We start from the raw sequence: 22,271 nt of genomic DNA on the forward strand, positions 1-22,271 counted from the left end.
CTCGAAGTTCGGTTTTTGGCTCCTACACTGAAAGCCGTTGGAATTACGGAAAAACTGGACATGAAAATAGGCTAAAATTTTGACCCTCTTCAAAAAGTAAAACTTAAATGTAGACTATTAGAAAATTTGACCACAAATTCATAGAGGTATCCCACGCTTAAATCGGGATCAAATAACTCAAGTTATGGAACCTAGAAGTTCGGTTTTTGGCTCCTACACTGGAAGCCATTGGAATTACGAAAAAATCGAACATAAAAATGGGCTAAAATTTTGACCCTCTTCAAAAAGTAAAATTTAAATGTAGACTATTAGAAAATTCAACCACAATTTCAGAGAGGTATCCCACGTCAAAATCGGGTTCCAGTTACTCAAGTTATGGAACCTAGAAGTTCAGTTTTTTGGCTCCCATATTGAAAACCATTGGAATTACGGAAAAATTGGACATGAAAATGTGCTAAAATGTTGACCCTCTTCGAAAAGTAAAATTTAAATGTAGACTATTAGGAAATTCAACCACAATTTCAGAGAGGTATCCCACGTCAAAATCGGGATCAAATAACCCAAGTTATGGAACCTAGAAGTTCGGTTTTTGGCTCCCATTCTGAAATCCATTGGAATTACGAAAAAATCGGACATGAAAATGGGCTAAAATTTTGATCCTCTTCAAAAAGTAAAATTTAAATGTTGACTATCAGAAAATTCAACCACAATTTCAGAGAGGTATCCCACACTTAAATCGGGATCGAATTACTCGGGCTATGGAACCTAGGCGTGCAGTTTTGGGCTTCCAAAGTGATCTTACCAGCTTGGCCATTACGATATTCGCCGCGTCGTTCACCACGGCTCCGAGGCGCTGTTCACCCAGGTAGATCGTTTGGCCAACAAATCTGAGCTGCCGCGATCCGCTCGGACCAGATGCCAGGCTCTCCGCAGCAGCGGCGCTCACCTGCCGTTGTTGGCTGGCGAGAGAGGCTCTTGGACGGGACAGCTTCAGTTTGGGGTTCGGCGTGTGTTCCGCCAGTCGCTCTCACCTCAGTCGCAAACTACGTGTAACCAAAGATAGACGAGTCCGAGCTCCGATCCCACCAGACCCGAGACCGCTCCAACTTTTTCAGCTGCCGCAGCAACACCCGCGAGCAACAACAATATACAGATAGATATAGCCATCATATCGCTGCTGGCGGATTGCGGATGTGGACTGGGGGTCGCGGACGCGGAGCGTGGCTCGTAATGTCTGCCAAAGCGTAACGAAAATTTCCAGTGCTCAAGACAACAACATCGTATCATTAATGGCATTTTCTGTTTCGAGTTTGTGTGTGAAAAAAAGGTGCACAAAAGTGGCAACAACGAAAAAAATAATCCTGCCCATTTTTTACCGCTTATCGAAGATACCCAATCAAATAATTACAATTAATTGTGCAAATTACTCGAAAATAGAAATGTAAAATGTTAACGAAAAAGTGGCCATATATAGTGGAAAAATTGGCATTAACACACCTGCAACATTTGTTTGCTTTTGTGGTGGTGTCTACCTAGACGCTGGCAAGTGTGTGTGTGTGTACATAAATATATGGCCGCGAGTGTGTGTGTTTGCCGTTGCATAGCTGTAAACCAGTTGCCAATTGCAACGTGTTTTTTGAGTTGTTGGCCCAAGAGATAGCCGACAAAAAAGATACAAAAAGTATCTGGAAAATTGTGAAGTTGTCATGGCAAAATCAACGGGAGTTAACCAATTCTTATAAGGTGTTACCTATATTATTTGATCTAAAACTACTTCATGAAGTTAAATAAAGAGAAAACCCATAAATCTTGTGTAAATAATGGAATTTTTCTCCACCTTAACGACACAATAAAATTAAGCAAACCCGACAAATTCATCTGAAGATGAATTGATATCAAAAGCTACCATTTTATAGAGCTGCTTGCGTGTTACCGCCGAAAAACACGTTCGAAACGAGTGTTAAAGTGACAAAGAAGAAATCACAGAAATGGAATCGAACAAAATAGGGAAAAAACTTCACCCGTCAACGTTCTTGCCTCTTTTTTGGCTAATAAAGCAATTCGATATCGTAAAGCAAAAAACACTGAGAACTACGACAGAGTGAGATCATGATTGCAATCGTTCAACAAAGAGAGTGGTAGACAAAAAGATACAACAGTGAAAGAGAGAGTGGGAGAGAGTTAATTTAGTTTAAGCCAGGCCAAAAAATAAATGGCAACGAAGCAACCGACTCAGAATTTCCATTTGTCAATACTGCCCAGCAGCAATAACAACAGCAATAACAACAGCAACAACAAAGGTAGCCCATATATCAGCGGGTCTGGAACATATATAAATGTTTTTATATCGTTTATGGATCCAAGCTCAGCTGTGTGGAGGTGTAAGATACAAAAAAGCGAAGCGAGAATATAAAAAACAGCCACCAATTTCGCAAAAAGCTCGCCCAGTTGACAGAACGGCAAAATTGGAAGAGAGAGCCAGAGCGAAGCGCTGACGTAGAGCAGCTTGATTTAACTTTTGTTTTAAATTTAAAATGCAAATGAATTGATGATGTCTTATAGTTCTAGGAACTAAGTAGGTGGAGAGGGTCTTATACAGGGAGGAGAAAGAGGGAGATCCGCAACTTATAATTAAGAGCTCAGCTTGGCATTAAAGCTGCACAGTAAGAAAGAGAATACTATTTTACTAGATACTTTAAAATATTTTATTAATAATTTTTCTTACTTTTTTTTAACCTTTTCCTAAGTAATAAAACACATTTTTTAATTTTTTTGAATTTCACATTTAGATAAGAAACAGTAACTGATGATATTTTTCTGTGCACCTCAACTTCTTCTTATTATTATGGGGTTTTGAGAAGGGTCACTCGCAGCTCAAGGTAATCAAGGTTGATGATACTTCAAGTTTTGTTTGTGTTTGACCAAACAAACTTGCCCCTAATGACACTGAAATGAGAGTCTCTAAATCTTTTATAAAAAAGTTATTAACTTTTTAAATTAAGCATATTAATGGAAGCTCTAAATGTACTTAATGCTAAGAGAAATAACATTTCCAAATAGAGGTTTTAAATTTTATTTAATAGAAATAGTACTTTATTATTTAATATTATAATATTCAAAATAAATCGCTTCCTTCGAAAATTCAATTAAAGGAGCCAACCCCGATTACGATATTCGTTGGACACCAACTCTTTTAGCTCTTCCAGAAACATCTGATCGGTTCTGCGTTCTCTCAGATTTTGTATCTCGTTCCGACTCTCCCTGTGCGTTTGGCAAGCCGCTTGGTATTGACGATATTCGTCTACCTGTTCTTCGTTTGTTTTGTTTTGTTTTCTTTGGCCAGGTACTGTCTGGCCAAACATTTTCCGCATTTTTTCATGTGTCTCCGAGCGAACTATTCAGAACACATACCATGCCAGCGATCCGATGCGAACAGGTAGAAGAGCATGGACTAACAAAAACTTTCATTAATGTTTTTGTTTCGCGTTAGCTGAATATTTCGAGACGAGCCGCTATCTTCAGCCCGGCTCTTTCCCCTCGGCCAAAGGGGTAACTGCGATTACGAGTCGTAAAAAAGAAATCCATCATTAGGTGCTGTCAAGTCCACAGCCACTGTCACTTGCTGGGATTGGCACAGTGGGAAGAGCAGAGCTCGTTCCAAAGAACAGAGCAATTACTTTAGCCACTTTTGCATTAAAAATAAAACCAACCATAGCATTTCTTATGCAAAAATGTATATTTTGGACTTCTGATAAAAATGCACTACTCTTCATTAAGGTCTGCCAAATGAATTGTGGGAAAAATTATAAAAGGGACCCAAATTGCTGAAACATAAAATCAGATTGCTAGTTAAACCTTCTACGCGGGATATTGAAGACAAGCTCACCAATGTAGACTATAATAAGTACAAACATTATGAAGTCTAGAGCAAATGCATTTTCTCCAAGCAGGCCTCGTGGAAAATTCACATAGGTGACTACCTGCATTATGCACAAAAAAACCCCAAACACCAGGGCGGTCCACAAGAAGGCTTTTACCAGTGTTGGGTTTTGCTAAAGATAATGATGGAAACATTTTGACTTGCGAAATATCAGGTTACACTTGCCTTTATCACACCCACCAGCAGCATTGTGTTGAATATGAAAACCACTGCCCAACTTATCAAAATGCAGAATATATAGCAGCCAAATACTCTTCTAACTTTAATAAAGTATATCAACTCGAAGGTTCTTATTCCGAATTCCAGCGCGCCAACTGCATATATAAAAAATATGACGATAAAACAATTGCGTTTAGTATTACTGCACATCTCTGAAATTAATCATTTTTCGACTACAATCCAAAGAAATAAATGTATGCCAAATGTGACAGAAAACTTTACGACAATGGGATGTGGTTTTAGGTTGGATTTATGCAAGGAAGGGTACTTCTTTATAATGAGAGTATAAAAAAAAAATTTAGATAGGAAATTACGTTAAAATAAAAAATAAGCTAAATATTAACCTTTCAGCGAATATCGTAAAATTGTTTATATTTTTTACTGGTATTTCAATTTTATAAATGCGACTCTTTATAGATGCTAAAGTACTAGTATATCTGAGGAGCTAAACCCAATTTTAAAGATACATTTTTGCGAAACCGGGTTTGTCGAAGCACATCCCACTGTGGCCGTGCAGCGAATATCGTAAATCAGTTGCGCGCCACGCTCAAACCGCATTCAAGATATTCCACGTCGGGTTAGTTGTTGCTGGGCGGTCGGTGGCGCTTGGTCTCCGCGGTCTTGGCTTCTAAGTCTCTGCCAACAATGTGTGTGCGCTGGGTTTTGATTTATTTTTGAGTGGTTTTTTACTTGGTAAACTTTTATTGACCGTTTCATTTACGGGCTGCTGCTGCCACTGTCGCACTTTCCATTGAGCTGATATGGTTTTCACCCGAATGTTTTGTCGCTTTCTTGCAGTTTGGTAACGAAATGGAAAAGAAAACTTGAAATTTGTGTGCCGATACGATTGCAAGTTTGGTCGCGTATCTTGCAGATACATCCGGCTGGCCGAGCGAATTGCACAAGCCAAAAAGCAATAATAAATAAGTAAACGCGTTACACGTGTCCGCCAAAGTGTGTGTCTTCGAGTCTTTGTTCGTCGTTAGCTGTGTGCCAAGCCAAAATGCGCGTATCCGACAGATACCAGTACCAGTCATCACTATCATCATCCTCATCCACATCACCACCACCATCGGCAGTTGCATCGCACCAGATTTTGAGCAGCACGCACCTTGAAGTAATTGCAGCATCTGACCATCGTCAACGCCGCGGAATATAATGAGTCAAAATGTGGCCGATAGTTTGGTGAGTAGCCAACCCATTATCTCTAGCATATGGCTAGCGTAGAAAGTAACAGGGAAATGCATAGAAAGTCATTTTGAAAGTATCTCGCAGAGCGCCGAACTTTGTGTGGAAGCTTTTGCCCAGGTCTGCTAATTACTTGGCCAAATATTCGGTAGACCAAATCAATGTGAGCCAGAAATTGTGGCCTATATAGCAGTAATATTTTTATTTATCCGATTTCGAAAAATGGAATTCAACATGTTAAGTGATAGGGAGTGAATAAGCAAAGGAAGTTTTCATATATTACGACAATATTTAAGTTCTAATGCCATTATCTATTTTTGATATTTCATTTAGGGTTTTTTAATATTACTAATACGAATTCACAAGAAATCTTTGTTATGACAAAATATAAAATAACATTTGTCATTTCAAAAATATGTTTTGTTGAGTCATTTTTTGTTTTTAGATTCTACTCCAAATTTGTTAATCTTTATTTTCAGCTTTTAAGGGAGGGCAAGATATAAGACCTTAATAGTATAATTTTATAAATGAAATAAATTTTAAACACAATTATTAAATTCCACCCTGGTATTTAATTTCGTTATGCAACACTCGTTATCAGCATCCCCAAGTGCATAACTCATAGATATGCAAACATATATCACCGCCCTTTGTCTTAAAACTTGTTGCATTCGCTAATTGATCAATTGACGTGCTTTCGGGGTCCAATGTTTATCCAACGACTACGAGCAACAAACCAAACAACAGACATCGTTTTATTGGCGCTTACGTAAATGCACGTTTTTATTAATATTTCTGCTTATTGATTTCCCCGCCAGCTTTCTTTATATCGTTACCAAATACCAGACGAAACTCAGGTATTCCCATTTCCATAATTATGTCATTCGAACTCGCATGTTTGGCCGGCTGGTCAATGGATAGTCCACAAGTTCAAGCAAAGCAAGTAGGAAAATATTTAAATTTCTTCTTTGTCATTAATCAAAAACAGGGCAGGTCTTAAAGTTTAAAGAGGCTCATAAATTGTATTGATACATGCGTGCAGATAATAAAAACAAATGATATTGTGGGGGTCAGTGTGAAGTTGTCCAAAAATACTGAAAAAATACTACACTTTGCTGGGAGAGAGTGGGTGAGAGAGTTCTGATGAGAAGCCAACAAGCCATTCAATTGCTCATCAGAAAAAACATAAACAGAGCGAGAATGGTTGGAACAAGCAAAATGTTTTTGTTAGGGTGGATCGACCATGTGATACCTCTTACATAATTTAAGGGGAGCCCAAAATGTGTCGAAAATCAGTGTTTTTATGGATTGTACATTCCAATAAGAGGAATATGTTTAGTTATTAATAGAGTATTTATAAAAAAGTCTTTACATTTAAGTCTCTATTGGTTCGTATATTTGCTGGCAATATATTTCGAATAAACCAAGTTATATAGCTAAGAACTAAGTAGTTTTTGTTTAACTCACGCGCTTATTTTTAAGCGTGTTACGAGTACCGCTACTCTTCCAATATTCCCTTGCACAAGGCGAGGGCCTAAAAGTTCCCACGCTTTGAAACTGGAATACCTGGGAGAACGCGGGGAGCGCGCGCAGTTGGGAGAGCGCATCACGGGGATGCTACGGCTACATCCGCCAAGCGACGAGCAAGAACCACCCTCGTTCTTATTGGGAGAGAGTGGATCCCGAGACGTGGAGAGAGTGCGAGAGAGAGCGGGCTGGATCCCAGCGATGGGGTTTCGGGCGGTCGTCTGTTCTAAGCGGGCAGAGTTCGTTTTCGACTGTTGTTGGCGGCGGTTGTGTCGCGTGTCGCTCTGCTCGAGAGCTCTGTGTGTTTGTCTCGCGCGCGTTTGCCGCCCGCCCGCCCCCTTCCAATTGGAGAAGCCCCCGAGTGTGAATTTTGTATAATGTTTTTGTAATTGCACACATGGATATCTCATGTTGAGATTTTCAGCCAAGCGAATGAAAATGCAAGCGGTATCCCGAAAATCGCTGTTCACCTGTGTGCGAGTGCAGAATTAGCGGCAAGCAAGGCAAAAGAAAAGCCGATAAAAGTGAAAATAAGTAGATAGTAAGGAACGGCGTGCCAAGGCACGAGAGCCAAAGGAGACTGCAGAGCAGACGCAGGGGCGTAGTGCAACGAACCCTTCTTCGCGGACCAAGGATTCACCACTTACCACTAGCCAGCGAGCCAATAAGAGTAGGAAAAAAGTACCAAGCCCTCCCCCACCCACCGATAAGCACTGCTCCTGGGTGTGTTTTCCTACGCGCCGTTGACTCATCGTGCCAGGAAGCTGAACCCACAGAAGCTCAGCAAAAAGAGCAGCGGGAATATCGATTTTACTTGCCTCCACTCATACAGCACCCCCGTTGGACTGCACTTGGGTGTAAAAATAAAACACCAGAAGGCCTAAAGGAGTCGCCTAAGTTAAGGCGAACGCAGGAATCGCCGGGAATCTCAGCCACATTTCTCAAGGAACAAAAGCCAATCTCAAATGGTAAAAGAAAAAGCAGCCTAATCCATCAGGGCTAATAAAAGGGGGCGCTCTCAAGATCTATGGATGCCTAACCTGCCCTTACAGTGGTCACTACCATTTACTATACAAGACATTTAAAGCAAATACATATTGCTTTAAAGTTTGCTATTTATTCACACAGAGTTGGGAAGTTACGATAAGATAGTAACACCACTGTGAGGGCATGTCAGTTGTAGGTGTTTTATCTTACACATTGCTATTGACCCTCGCCCTGAGGTTCACTTATCGATAATGCGCCCCCTTTGCAGTCTAGTTGCTTTGTACTTGATCTGGTGTTGTGTGTAGAGGGATTACTGTAGTGTCTTGCGGTCGAATCACAAAGAAATGCCAGCAACGATTAGGGTTAAAAAGGCAATGGCTTGGAAACTTCACGCCTTGCTGGAGTCCAGAAATAAAACACTTCTCGGGGGGAAGGACCAGGAATCGATAAAAGTCCATACTTTTGCTGAGTTATAAATAGCTCACATGATAACTGACTTACCTGAGAAAATCCCAATCCTACGTTTCAGGGGGATAGGAATTTGAAAAAAATATTTTGGTCATATTCAAGTGATGAATAATGAAGGTATGGGGCTTCTGTTGTTCCCAGGCACCGAAAGTTATGAATTCAAAAATGATTCATTTGAGAACAGGCCACATATAGTATTATTTCAGTCGCAGTCCCAGTTTGGGTTTTGTTTCTTTATCATTCGCTTATGTTGGGGGCCCGGGCCCCCTTTTAGGCATTTATCAGCTCCCATTGTATGCAAAACAAAGGCTCCGCCCTCCTCCTCCTGGCGCTGGCAAACGGTGGAGAGTGCATGAAAATAATTTACGTGGAGAGCCATGCTCAGTGGCTCAAGCCTTAGTTCAAGTTGATATGTAGGTTTTTGTATTGTTTGTACACCATCTCGGGCTGCCCGGCGGATGTGGTTTGATAATAGCCGAGCGAGCGGGACGGAAGCTGGGCAGTAGATACAAATAGGTGCACAAACAGAAAAAGAAATAATTCGGAAATAATTGGTTTTGAAATTACAAATTACATAAAATATCAAAACAGGATGTGGTGGTGGTTAATACAGGGAGGTATTAAATTGCAGAAACATGGCAAGTGGTTTCGGATCTAATAGGATGGTAAAATGTTGTAGAAACCATTCGATTTGCAATTTAAAAGTACAAGAAAATATGTTAAAATGCGAAAAACAATTTTTTTTATTTTCTTTTCGAGAAATACATTTTTTTAAATAGTTGCAGTAATTTCTAAGTGCTTGGTAGCCAAAAAATATCTCGAAATTCCCCCCAAATTTTTCCCTGTACACCGTGGCAGCAACAAATGTTGTCAAGCTGACTGCGTCGGATGCAGTCAGATGTAACTGACAGTCAGTCAGAGTCATTTAGCCAGTCACTCACAGATGACAGAGGGGAGAGTGGTGTTTAGTTTCAGTTTCTTTTTTCAATTTGGTTTTGCGTTGTTTTTTGCCGCCGCTTCTGTTGCTGCAATTCACAAAACTCGTGCCAGGGGTCGTCGCTTTAAAAATAGATGGTTGTACCTACAGTTGTGGTCAAAATGAATGGTTTCACATATTTTACAGCACAAACGACAACTAATTTATTGCTCTAGAAATTTGTCAATCACTTGGAAACTATTTTAAAATAGTAAAAAAAAGTAAATAGTAACAGACAAATGATAAACCATTAAAGTTCTGTACTGCAAAAAAATAATATAATATTTTTTTATTTTATTTCAAACCATTTTCATTATCCTGACCACCACTGTGATAGATGTTTGTTGAAAAAATCACCACAAAATGCAAAGGCAAAGGCAAACTTTGATGTTGTTGTTCGAACCCCCTTTGTTTTGGTTTCTGGCTCCTGGCTATTTTTGCAAAGATCTGTAATTGAAAGAATCCCCCGGTGGAAGGCAGAAGTCCCACCACCCACACGCCTTGCTGGAGGAAAGGTCACCTGGCCTATATATAGACAGATGATGTGGGCCGCACCAATTAGCCGCCCCCTCATACTTGGATGCTATTTCTTTATAATTGAGCCGCTTGTATACACAAACACGAAATGTTTGACAATTGCCCCGTCTGGCATTATAATACTACGATATTTCAGCACTTAATGAGCGTTATTTCTGCGTCTGTTTTTTCCTCGGCTGGGTGTTTTCTGATGATTCACTCGGACGCAAAAGGTAGAAACTGAGCCGTATGCAAATGTCGTTTCCTCCCAGCGTCGTGTTCTGTTTCCATCGGTCTCGTTTGGCATTCGTTGTAATAATAATCGTGAATGAAATGAGTGTGCTCAGGTTCTGGGGCTTGGTACGAATCGAGTGCAATATATGTGCATATTGATTAGACGAAGGCATCTCAAACAAGGCACTTACAAATATGTATGTATCTAAATGTGGGTCTGGGCTGTGGGTTCTGAAGCTTTGAAGGATTTTCTCTAATCATTTCTGAGCTCAAAGTTCGACTTGGAGAAACATTGTTATTTTCTATTTATTTTCTTATCGCCTCTAGTTGAGCGGGAAATATTTCATGGTAATAGGTATGCAATCTTCAGGGTAGGCGCTGCTAGTGTGGGAAAATATTGAAGGTTTTCTTCAATAAATAAGTATTTGAAAATGTTTAAACTTTTCTAGCTTTTTTTTATATAAGAAATATGCATAATTCAGCCAGAAAATAAGTGTTATTACCTTCATAAGTCATTTATTTCTTACCAGAAGAGTTCTCATATCATAAAATATTTCAGAAAAATATTAAATTCGTTTTGAGTAGGATTTTCAGATACAAATATGCTTAATTATAAAGCGTAATTCCACTAGAAAGTATTTCACTGTGTTTGCATTTCCCAAATTTGTAATATTTCATGCTCAACCTAGGATATTTGTACAGATTGCATCTAGTTTATGGCCTCGCCTCCGGGAAGAAATCCTAGACCTCCTCTTTCATAGAATGACGCATGCCAGACGGACGTGCCTCAATTATCGGTTGGCATTTCGAGTGTGGGTTAAATTCGATAGCCGCTCGATTTGATTTTCGTGATGCGTATTTGATTGTTTGGCTTTCGCTGCATTTCTTGGTAATTTAATTTCGAGGCATCACAAATAATTTGATTCACTTGGCCACGCGAGGCACGTTCCAGATTCGAGACCTCTGGACCCGACCTTTTTCCCCTTCCTCACGCACGACCCACCGCTGACCTCTGCGCTCTCTGAATAATGTGCTTTCCTCCTGGCCGAGATTAACTGGCTCAAAGACCCACCGACCAAATGACATTTCTCTTCGCACGAATTTGGCCAGAAACAAGTTATGTAATTGGCAATAGAGCCAGACCAGGCTGTAATTGAGCAAAAAAAAAAGAAGAAAAAATGGCAAAATGGTCGGAGTTGGCCTGAATTTATGGCTAAACTCAACATGAAATGGGCTGGGCCAGTTCATCTCCGGCGAGGTAAATGCCATAAAACCGATGGAGAAAAGGAAAGCGCAACGCAGTTTCCACACCAGAAACAGGAAAATATTTATCTAGGCAAAATATTGCAGAGTTAGAGTTGTTTTGAACGAATGCGAAATACTCTTTGGGGAGGGAAATAGGGGGACTTATAAGAAAACAAAATCTTATGATCTAAAAAATTTCATATTAATTTTTTAGAAATTATATCAAATACCATACATTAAGTTTCATTAAATTATAAAGATCTTTGCTTAAAATGTGAGGTTTTGCAAAAGTCCCAACTTGATCTTGATTATTTTCCCCGCCTGTTTGTTGGTGGAAAATCTTCCGGTCGCTTTCCTTTGTCAGAGTATTTTCGGATGAATGTTTCCTTGGCGAAATCTGTGCGCAGCTGTCAATAGGCGTGAAATAGTAAGGCCCAAAAACAACACAAAAACAAACTAGTTGCCCGTAATAACTTCCTGGTAAAAGTTGAACACATCTTGAATGGGGGGCCCCTGAATGATCATACTTGGGATGTTGTTTACGATTAAAGGCCGGGATGAACAACGCGCCTAACTCAATGTGAAATGGTTAAACAAAGGCGGCCGGTAAACTTGCCCCAGGGGGTCGAGGGGTAAACACTTCCCATTTTGGCCAAATTTGGGGGGTATGAGTGAGTTGTGAGCGCCACTTGAAGTACAAAGTCGCTTGTCAAAAATACACTTTTTGTTTGTTTGTTTCGTGTATGGTTTTTGTCTATTTTGGGTGTTTTTTTTATTTTTTTTTTTGTTGTCAGTAGCTCATAAACATCAAATACAGCTGAACAATGCGATTGAATTGTGCTCGTGTGTGTATTTGCCTTTTGGGAGTCAAATCGTAGCCAAGGTCAGGGGCTCTGTGAACGAACTGCGAAGACAGCTCAAGTGGGTTGAGGGTCGCGGGCAATCAATGAACCGCAGCCCGCCACCAAGATCAAGTACAAAGCAACCTCTTGCGAGGGTAACACCCTCCACAGCCTCCCCCCCCCCAAAACTGTATGAATCTAAACACAAGCCCCCCAAAAAAACTTGCAGAATTTCACAAGTCGCTCGAACTGCAAATGCCCGCATAGCCAAAAGCACCAGCCGAAGCCCGCTCTGATCAAGAGCCACACCTGCGCCTATCAGCTGCAGGACCTCACAGGATACAATCGCGCCCTCATGCCTCCGCTGGACAACACGGATTTCAGCAGTGCCTGGCGGCTGGTGAACAACAACACCACCAGCCAGTCCTGCGCCTACCATCAGCAGCAGCAGCAGCAGCAGCTGAAGGATACGAAGGACGCTAAGGATCCCCAGAGGCAGTACCACCATCACACCTGTCCTAGGCAGAGGAAGAAGTCCCTGATCACGGCTGAGCCCACTCACAAGTGCCAAAAACACCAGGAAACGCCGCAGCGGCGATCCCGGTCCGCATCGGCCAAGCCGCGCAGGAACAGCTCGTATCACTCGTACGATGATCTGGATGTCTCATCCGCGGTCCTCAATGCGGAACGCAAGGTGGTGGCCAGCCTGAAGTACCTGTGCGCCTGCACGGGAGCCACTCTGAGGAATCTCTCCAAGAAGACCAAAGACCTGCACGCCAAGAACTATACCTACACGAAGGTAAATTTCCGCTTCTTGCGGTTTTCCCAACCATATTTTTGTTGAAATACCTAAACAAAGCTGATATGCTTGGGAATATTTACTTAAAAATATTATGAAGAACCCTATTATTTAAAAATCACTATTTAAGAATGATTACTATCATACCTTTTCTTATTGTTTTTAAATATTCCAACAATTGGGTTTCTTTTTATAAGATAATAAGTATAAGTCGGAAAAAATTAGGAAACCTTTAAGTGGCATTATTAAACAAAATAATTTTTTTTTAAAAAGGTTACTTATATAATAGCATTTTCGCTTAGACAACAAATAATATTTCTTGCCCATGCCATTTGTGCACTTTATTGGCTTTAAGACAGTCGTTGAGTTGCAGATACCTGACTCACATCCGGCTTAATTATGTTTGCCCAATTGATTGACTAATTGACACTAATTAATTGCTTGAATTGCATGCAAGCATTTCAGGCACGTAGGTTGCTGCAATGGACTTCTAATTGAAGCAAAATTGCCGGGGCGTTTTAGCTTAGCATTGCGACAGTTTCTCAAATTAACAAGTAGCTCTGAAAAACCCAAAGTCAGTTATTTACTTATAAACAAATGTAGGAACCCAAACACTTGTCTGATAGCGAAGCATATCACTTAATTGTCTGTGAACTTGAACCTGGTGATAATAATAGACTTGTGCGATTCACAGACGGAAGTGAATGAGAGAAATTGGCGCTTCAACATTGTTTAATCTTTTATTCAGAGGAAGTGCCAATGAGGAATTTTAATGAATACCCAACATTAAATGAAAGAGATTTTAAGTTTCCACTCCTTGCAGGACAGCCACTCAAATTTTCAGCCAGCAGCTTATAAATCAATGTCTATTAAAGCATGATTTACCACCGAATATGTGCCTCTAAATCATTTTTAAGCAGCTGTACTAGTATTTCCTTCAGTTTTTGACGCAAATGGGGAATTGAACTGAGCTGCCATAATGCGTCATTAATTAAACAGCGCAAACCAAATGATCGCAGCGCCTATAAGGCATCCGAAACAAAAAATGCCAAATAAATAACAAATAAATTAAATGAATATGTAGACGCCATACGTATGTGTATTTCAACAATGCGAATCTAGAGGAGCAGCGGCAAGTTTTTTTGGCAGATGCTGCTAAGGCAAAGTCGCTGCCGGCGTCGATGATCGTGAATCGGAATTGATTAAATGTTGCCTTCACATTGTACATATATGTATATTATATGCATACACTTAGAAAAAAACAAAGTAGTTCAAAAATGGCACTTCTAATGAATTATTTTATTGATTTTATTTACTTTAAATATGACAATATTTAGCTTACTAATTGTAGTTAATGTTAAATTGGATTTTACAACGGAATTATGTTTTTTGATGGCGTAACATACTTAATTTAAATATGACTCAAATTAAAACTAATTTGTTCAACCTTTGCTTAAATATTTAAACATTACATAGCTCATTTTATTTTGTTCGGAGTAAGACCATTTAAAACATTTTGAACTGAAAAGCTGATGTTTGTTTTTACTATTCCATATTTTTTTATCAGTGTACAATACATGCCTAATAAATTGGGGAAGGGGAAGTGTGTGTAAATCAGCCAGGCGAAAAATAAAACAGAGAGCGGCAATTAAGCGTGCTTCAATTGGATAAAAACAATTGCAGTTTTGCTTCTTATGTTTTCGGATTTTCAGCAGGAAGCAGTAGTTAAACATCATTTTTCCCAGCTGTTGTTATTGAATTGTGTTTACTAATCGCCGGCTAAATTGTCGTATTTAAATGCAAATGTACTGCAAGATTGGGCTCTTCCAAATGCCCTTACATTGCCACATCGTGTCTTCTATTTTTGCAAGGCCTTTTTCGAAATGTTTCAGCTGCTTCCAGATTCATCTCGGCGCAAACAAACATTTATGCACAATTACACAGAAAAAGCAAATTGCCCCTCTGGTCCGCCACTTAACGCCCCGAGGGGAAAACAAGAAGTGCGGGCTCAACTTGTAGTTCCATGTTTTTACGAAATATTAAAGTACTTCAATAAGGTCTTGCGAAATGCTGGCGAAGTGAACTAAACATTGGGGCAATCGGGCTCGTCTTTGTTTGGTGTAATCAAAGCGCATGCGGGCAATTAATTGGATCAACATGAGATTCGTGTCTGTCTGTCTAGGATGGATGACCCCGTGTACGTGCGGGGCCCCCACCACCCAGCCCCCCCACCAAAGATTGTTTATGTTTTTGCATTCCTTTTCCCACTCACATTTGGGGTCAGCTGGGTGTTGTTGCTGTTGTCGCCCTGTCTGCACGGAGGGAAAATATTTTCATTTTTTATTGATATTTAATATATTTTTTTTACATTTTGTTTGAAATGGCTTAGTGTATACAATCATTTATTTGCAATTTTAGAGAAAATATATCTGATTTTTTATTATTGTGCACATTTAATTTAAAATCAAGCGTAATAAAAATGAAGCATGCACATATTTAAAAAATAATCTCTAAAGCATTTATTATTAAATAATGTTATACAATAACTTGCTAAAAATGGGGAAATATTCCAAGACCTTGAATAAGTGTACTTTTTAAAAAGATTCACTTATGTGACGAATAAGTATTATATTTAATATTATGTCTTTCTTGCTAGCTTCTTAGTCACACATTTATTTTGCATTGAGAAATTAAAAAAGTAAATGGTTTTTTATTGCAGTTATTGATGACTGTTGAAAGCGCGCTTATTTTTAGTTAAGTAAAATGTAATACAAAAACATATTTCTGGAAAATTATTATATATATTATAATGAATGGGATATATGAAAATCTATATTTATACCTTATATAAACATTATCACAACACATTGACCCACAAAAAAGTCAGCCAAATAACAAAAAATGCATTTTTTTAACAGAAAGATACCCCAGCTGATAAGGATTATCCAATAGAATTATTTCTCTGTGCAGGAAAATCTTTTTATAGCGACTCGGGTTAATCCGCAGCTTTGTTGTAACTTTTGTTGCTGCCCATTATTGGGGGGCGCCAGCACTCACAAACGAACTTTGCGTGCCTTTCCCTTGCGGTTGCTGCTCGTTTATTCATTCACTACTCGTTTAATGCTTTTTCACGCTTTTGCCATTGCTGCGAGTAAATTTCAATTTGAATACTTATGCACTCACTTTATGTGGGCCCGCCTGTGTGCGGGGTATTTACATAGTTTTTACATAAACACAAAAGGTTTTTGTAAAGCGCTGCCTCTTGTGTGTTGCATGATTTTCTAATTAGAATTTTAATGCTTCGGCGTTGATTAAGCGAAAATATGTTGGGCATTTTCCGGACGCATTGGGCCTTGGGATAAAAGTGGTATAAATACAGAAATAAGTGCGTGTGAAACTGAACGCATTGTCTTAAAAGAAATCACCATTTATTGTCTTCGGATTTTTATAAGCCATTTGAAATTACGCAATTTTTCGTGTCGTTTTTGAATTCGCCTGCCCTTTCCAATTAGGCCGAACCATCGTACAAACATTCACATTTTCATCTCTTTTGAAACACATTTAGTTTCGCTTTATCCAACAAATTAGCAAAGAATTTGTGTATCAATTAAAATACCACGACTAGACAAGAACAAATGTTGTTTGGGCCTCAACATGGCAAAAGATGCCACACGAAACGGAAATGGAAATGCCAGACAACCGAGTTTCCACAAAAACAAACAAAATTCGGATGGAAAGCAATTTGCGAATATCCAAAGACATAATGTTTATATTGGGAATATTTAAAAATTGTTGAACTCGTATTAAGGGGGAATAAATTAAAAATACGTCGGAAAATAGAGCTAATTTTAGACCTGTGATACATTTGATTGCCCATAAATTAGCAATGATCTTCGACTTTGGCACAGATTTTAAATAATGTTTGTATATCTCTTTATTGATTATGTTTCTTTATATAATCTGAAAGTTTTCTTCTGCCTTTTAAAAAGTATGAAACCAGTTTTGACGCAAAGTTTCCACACAAAGTTCAGGGAAAAACAGACAGCTTAGAAAACTAAAAAGCAATCATCGAGACGAAAACTAATCCACTTTCCTTTTTCATTATTTTACAGCCCACGTGGCGCCTTTGGGGCGAAGAGCACGAGAAGAATGCAATTTTCACCGTGTACCTGAAGAAGGTGCGATACCACCGACCCACGCCCACCGCCAGCAATGTGAGTAATCCCCAATATCAATTACTTAGAATGATGGAGTCGTTTGGGGGAAACCAATTAAAAATAGAGAAAACCAATCTCCTGAAACTGCAAATTCAATTTTTACCACTTTGCATTACACTGCAACTGCTTTTAAAATAGTATATTAAGTTAGGATGGAAATATTTTTTGTTTTTCTAACTTTTAAATAATAATATAAATTTTACTTATAATTTAAAAATAATATATTGGTATAACTGACTAACAAAATTTTCCTTTTCTCCCGTAGGACTCGGATGATGAGATTTCCCATCTGGAGTGGGAGACAGTGCGAGTTCGCTTCGTGAAGGCGGCCACATTGGCCCGACTGGTGGAGGCCTTGGCCACCGACGATGGGGAGCTGGAGTCCACCTTCATCAATGTCTTCCTGTCCACCTACCGCACCTTCTCCACGCCCAAGCAGGTGCTCAGTCTGCTGACGCAGCGCTACGATGCTCTGCACGAGAAGCACCTAGAGGAAATGGAGCAGGCGCAGCAGAATGGCCAGGCCATGGATCCCGCCTATGATCCCCATGCCTCCATCCATGAGCAGCACAAGAAAACCCTGGTCTCGGCGCTGCACGTCTGGCTAGATGGCTTCCCAGAGGATTGGCATGAGGACAACCTGCAGCAGGTGAGCATATATTTAAATATATTTAACAATTTGTGTTTACTGATTTTATATCTGTATCCATAGATCTTGACCTTTGCCTCCAAGCGACTGAAACGATCCGATCTGCACGTCAAGGTGGTTAATCGTCTTGAGCGTCTCATCCGAACTGCCTATGGAAATGGCGGAGGAGGCGGTGGCTCGGAGGGCAATGGTCTTTCTTGGCTCTCCGCGGCGGGCTCACAACAGATGCAGCAGTTCATGATTCCCACGCACTATGACCTGCCGGATCAGTTCAATGGCCTGTATCTCACGCCAATGGTCCACGGGCCCATCTACCGCGGACCCACCCACTTCCTGCAGGCCTTCCGTTTCCCCCACGTACCCGTGCGACACTTTGCCGAGCAACTGACCCGGATGGACTCGGAGCTCTTCAAGCGTCTGATCCCCCACCAGTGCCTCGGGCACACGTGGGCACGACGCGACAGTGGCGGATCGGAGACTGTGGTGGCCACCATCAACCAGTTCAATGCGGTGCTCTTCCGGGTGGTCTCCAGCATACTCATCGATCGCCTGAAGCCTCAGGTGGGTGGCTCTACAGAGGACTAAGATTACTATTATATTCATATATGGTTCTTATCCCACAGGAGCGCGCTCTGAACATTTCACGTTGGATTGATATTGCCCAGGAGCTGCGCATGCTCAAGAACTTTAGTTCGCTCAAAGCCATCATATCTGCCCTGAATTCCAATTCCATATACCGCCTCTCCAAGATCTGGGAAGTGCTGCCTAAAGAAAGGGTAAGTTCTGGTTACTTACTTATAAAGAAACTCTTTAATAGTAGTTGCATCTAATAGATGGAAGTCTTTACGGAGCTGGCGAATATTTGCTCAGAGGATAACAATGCCTGGACCCTGAGGGAAGTGCTGAAGCGCGAGGGCACAGCCAAGAATCCCGATCCTGGCAGCCAAAGTGACCAGAGTGATAGGCACCTGCAGAAGCTCATTCTGAATTTGGGAACTCAGACATCCCACGGAACGATACCCTATCTGGGTACCTTCCTCACCGATCTGACCATGATCCACACGGCCAATCCGGACTACCTCACCGAGAACAAGCTCATCAACTTCGACAAGAAGCGCAAGGAGTTCGAGGTGCTGGCACAGATAAAGTTGCTGCAGGGGGCGGCCAACACGTATAATCTTCAGGGAGATGCCCTATTTGATCACTGGTTCAACTCCATGCCTGTTTTCGATGAGCGGGAGGCCTTCGAGCTGAGTTGCCGCCTGGAGCCACCACCGCCGGCGCCCCGGAAGTCGGTGGTCAGCACCAACACCTCGTTGACCAACACGACCGCCTCATCGACGGCCTCCATAATGGGCCACCGGAAGACTGACTCCATACACTCCAACTCGAGCAGCGGCGCGGGATCGCAGTTCTACTGCGAACTGAACAGCAGCACCAGCTCCAGGCACAATTCCCTGGACAGGGATGCCCACCATCAGCACGCCTCCCTGATGTCCGCCTCGAGTAGTGTGTCCAATCTGTCGTTGGATTCCAGTAACTCCGGCGGTCGGCAGTCCGGCAAGCTGACGCACTCCCAGTCCATGGGCAATGGTCTGAAAAACCATGGTAATGGCACTACGAATGGAGGATCGCCCCGTATCAACGCCCAGCTGGTGCAGCCATCGAGTGGAACGCCCCAGTCCGCTCCGGATTTCTATATCATACGGGTTACCTACGAAACGGACAACATTGAGCTGGATGGCATTGTCCTATACAAGAGCATTATGCTGGGTAATAACGAGCGCACGCCGCAGGTGATCCGTAATGCTATGCTGAAACTGGGCCTGGAGGATGATCCGGATAGGTATACGCTGGCCCAGGTTCTGCCCGATAAGGAGCTGGTGATGCCGAAGAATGCGAATGTCTACTATGCGGTGAACACGAACTACAACCTCAACTTTATCCTGAGGCCGCGAAAGGAAGAGGGTGTGGCCGGAAGCTAGTCCACGGCCGTGCCCCTGTCCCAACTGTGGTGTCTGGGATACGAGGGCGAGGAGTGAGGTTTGGGGATTACATTTTGGGAGAAGAGGAGGTGGATTTTGCGTGTAAATAGCTAGAGCTCGACTCGCCCCATGACAAAACTGGATAAACCAATTTCTATTTAGGTTCGTATTTCGTTTAAGTTATTTATTGAGAAGTCAAGTTGGATAGTAGAAGAAATTATTTCGAATACCGATTATTTCGATTTATGTCTTTCGATTCGAAACCCGTCAATTAGCACTTAGCGAACTTTTGTAATCTCTCATTTTTCACCAGCCCTAGCGTTTATTGTTTAAGTATATCGAAAATCCAATCCAAAACATATAGTATATAGAGACTCTACTGGAATATTTGCTGATATTTACAAACACACACACAATTGATATTCTAAATGTGGTACAATAATTTGGGATCTTGAAACGGATATTGAGTTGGCTTAGGGATCCTCCTTGTCTGAGGTCTTTACCTCGAGGTCTTTCCAACACAAGCAACTAAGCATATTTGTATAGATGTTTTTACCCACTGTACGTGTATTATAAATACAAACTAAACAATAAGTACTATTAGTAACTGTTTCCGTGTGGAGTGCACAACAACAAACAATGATTATCGATATATTTAGGCGGTTAAGATACTGTATTTCAGATTTTGTAAGTTATCTACATTGAAAAGTAATGAGAGTACGAAACAATTATACACTTACGGTACACACTAAGAATCTACTTTGGTTTATACATATTAAATATGCTAGTTATTAAAAAGCGAAGTGAAGTAAGCTAAAGAGGAAAAACGGAGAAATATTGTACATAAATAAATGAAAAGCTATTATTTGCGTTCTTCTCAAAAATAAATTGTACCAAAAGAAAACTTAATGATTTGTCTTCTCAATTTATGATCAGTACCGATTAAAAGTAAGTAAAGATAAACTTTTCCAACTTTATTATATTTAAGGATCAATAAAAATTCGAATCAAAATTAAACCAATTTTAGAAACCCTTTTCACGTCGATTTCAAGGCTTTTCTGATGGTGATTTAGGATATCCCCAGGAATCTGTCCATCCCATCTTTGTCAGGAAATTTGTCATTCCATTAAAGGTATTAGTAATCCAACCAAACTGATTTCCAACTTTGATTAGCCTGACTTGGCTGTGGGGGAACTTAGCCCCCAGACAAGTCGACGGAAAAGTTTAACCCATTTCGATGTGAAAAGCGAGCGAGGACGGAAAGTGGAAAAATCTGATTATCAAGCAGCCGATGCCAAGAGAACTTGGCCAAGGCTTCAAACCAAATCAGCCTCCGCCAGGCTGAAGGAAGGGGTTAGAAGAAAGGACCAAGTTAGCGGGTCAAAACATCTCATTACATTTGCAGGCTGACACACACCCACACAAACACGGCCGAGATGGAGGCAGTAAAAGTGAAATAAATTACTTTTTTTTTTTTGTTTTGGCTTTTTAACAACTTTTCGGTCGGAAACGAAAACAAGTTGCACCTCCCAACTTTCGTTGAAAGCAAATTTCGTTATCCTTACCCCTTTTTCGGCGCGTATAACTTGCTGGCCCACACGAACTTTAATTAGATCACTTCAATGACAAAAAATAAATCTCGTGCCGCAATAATAAAATTCACAGAGGCCAACAAATGGAGGTTTTAGGGGGAAGAACTTGAAAAGCTCTCGAAAAAAAACAAACTTTCCCAAAACTAGTCGGTGAAAATCCGCATCAAGCATCAAATGGAAATGGAAATAAGTTGACTTGACATCAAGTTGAGGCTGCTCAAAGGGGCTGAAAAGTGGGTGGTGACATCAAAATTAAGGGCTGCCCAAGGGGGCGTGGCGGGGCGGAGGATGGGGCCATAGTGAAAGCTCCGGGGTTAACAGTGACGTCATAGTTGTGCAAGTCGTGAGCACACGAAGAAAATAAAAGGTAACAAAACTATTCTACTTATATTTTATATTTTTGTATCCCGGTTTAATTAGCTTACTAAAATTTATATTATATATTAGTATATTCCTCATCCATCCATATATCATCAGATTTATCTTCTTCGTTAAAAACAAAATCGTTGGTTAAAAATATGTTAAGGCTAATCTGAAAAACCTTATAAGCTTTTTTTAGTATTTTAATTACATATTTATAAAATAAAAAAAGTGAAAACCGTAAATTTTCTAGCCAATATTTTTTCTAATTTTCTTCTAGCTAATATTTCTCTCTGTGCAACGGAAGCAACATTTTGGGCCTGATGGGGATAGTGAACGGGGTATAACCAATTGCCAGCGTCCAAACGTGTTTCGTCATAACTGAGAAGGAATAATCGATAACCTCAAGCAGACACAATGACGCAGTTGGAGTGACATAATTCAACACATACCCACAGAGAAAATTGATAAGACAGGGTCACAACTGCAGGTCAAAACAAGAAATTCAATTAGAAAGTCCTAGAAGT

The 22,271-nt window shown here is 40.6% G+C and overlaps 1 protein-coding gene and 1 long non-coding RNA gene across 6 annotated transcripts; one reads left to right on the forward strand and one right to left on the reverse strand.

Annotated features, from left to right (window-relative positions):
• Window positions 1-1,019: 1,019 nt before the first annotated feature.
• On the forward strand, window positions 1,020-20,701 carry LOC108035254 (ral guanine nucleotide dissociation stimulator-like 1). 5 transcript variants are annotated; one of them, XM_050886635.1, is made up of 7 exons: window positions 1,020-1,327; window positions 4,958-5,344; window positions 17,054-17,155; window positions 17,424-17,807; window positions 17,871-18,368; window positions 18,431-18,583; window positions 18,641-20,701. In XM_050886635.1, the coding sequence occupies exons 2-7, from the start codon at window positions 5,318-5,320 to the stop codon at window positions 19,790-19,792; spliced, it is 2,316 nt and encodes a 771-aa protein (XP_050742592.1). In that variant the 5' UTR covers window positions 1,020-1,327; window positions 4,958-5,317; the 3' UTR covers window positions 19,793-20,701. The 5 variants fall into 5 exon arrangements, with proteins under 5 accessions (XP_050742592.1, XP_050742594.1, XP_050742593.1 ...); XM_050886637.1 differs by having other exon boundaries at window positions 1,020-1,244; XM_050886636.1 differs by lacking the exon at window positions 1,020-1,327 and adding an exon at window positions 4,634-4,852.
• On the reverse strand, window positions 3,718-4,381 carry LOC108035255 (uncharacterized). Its single transcript, XR_007763801.1, has 3 exons — window positions 4,121-4,381; window positions 3,887-4,052; window positions 3,718-3,824 (listed from the first exon to the last, which is right to left on the reverse strand). It is a non-coding gene; the product is annotated as an uncharacterized LOC108035255 (long non-coding RNA).
• Window positions 20,702-22,271: the final 1,570 nt, after the last annotated feature.

Source organism: Drosophila biarmipes, chromosome 3L, assembly GCF_025231255.1.
Source record: "Drosophila biarmipes strain raj3 chromosome 3L, RU_DBia_V1.1, whole genome shotgun sequence".
Classification (NCBI taxonomy): Eukaryota; Metazoa; Arthropoda; class Insecta; order Diptera; family Drosophilidae; genus Drosophila; species Drosophila biarmipes.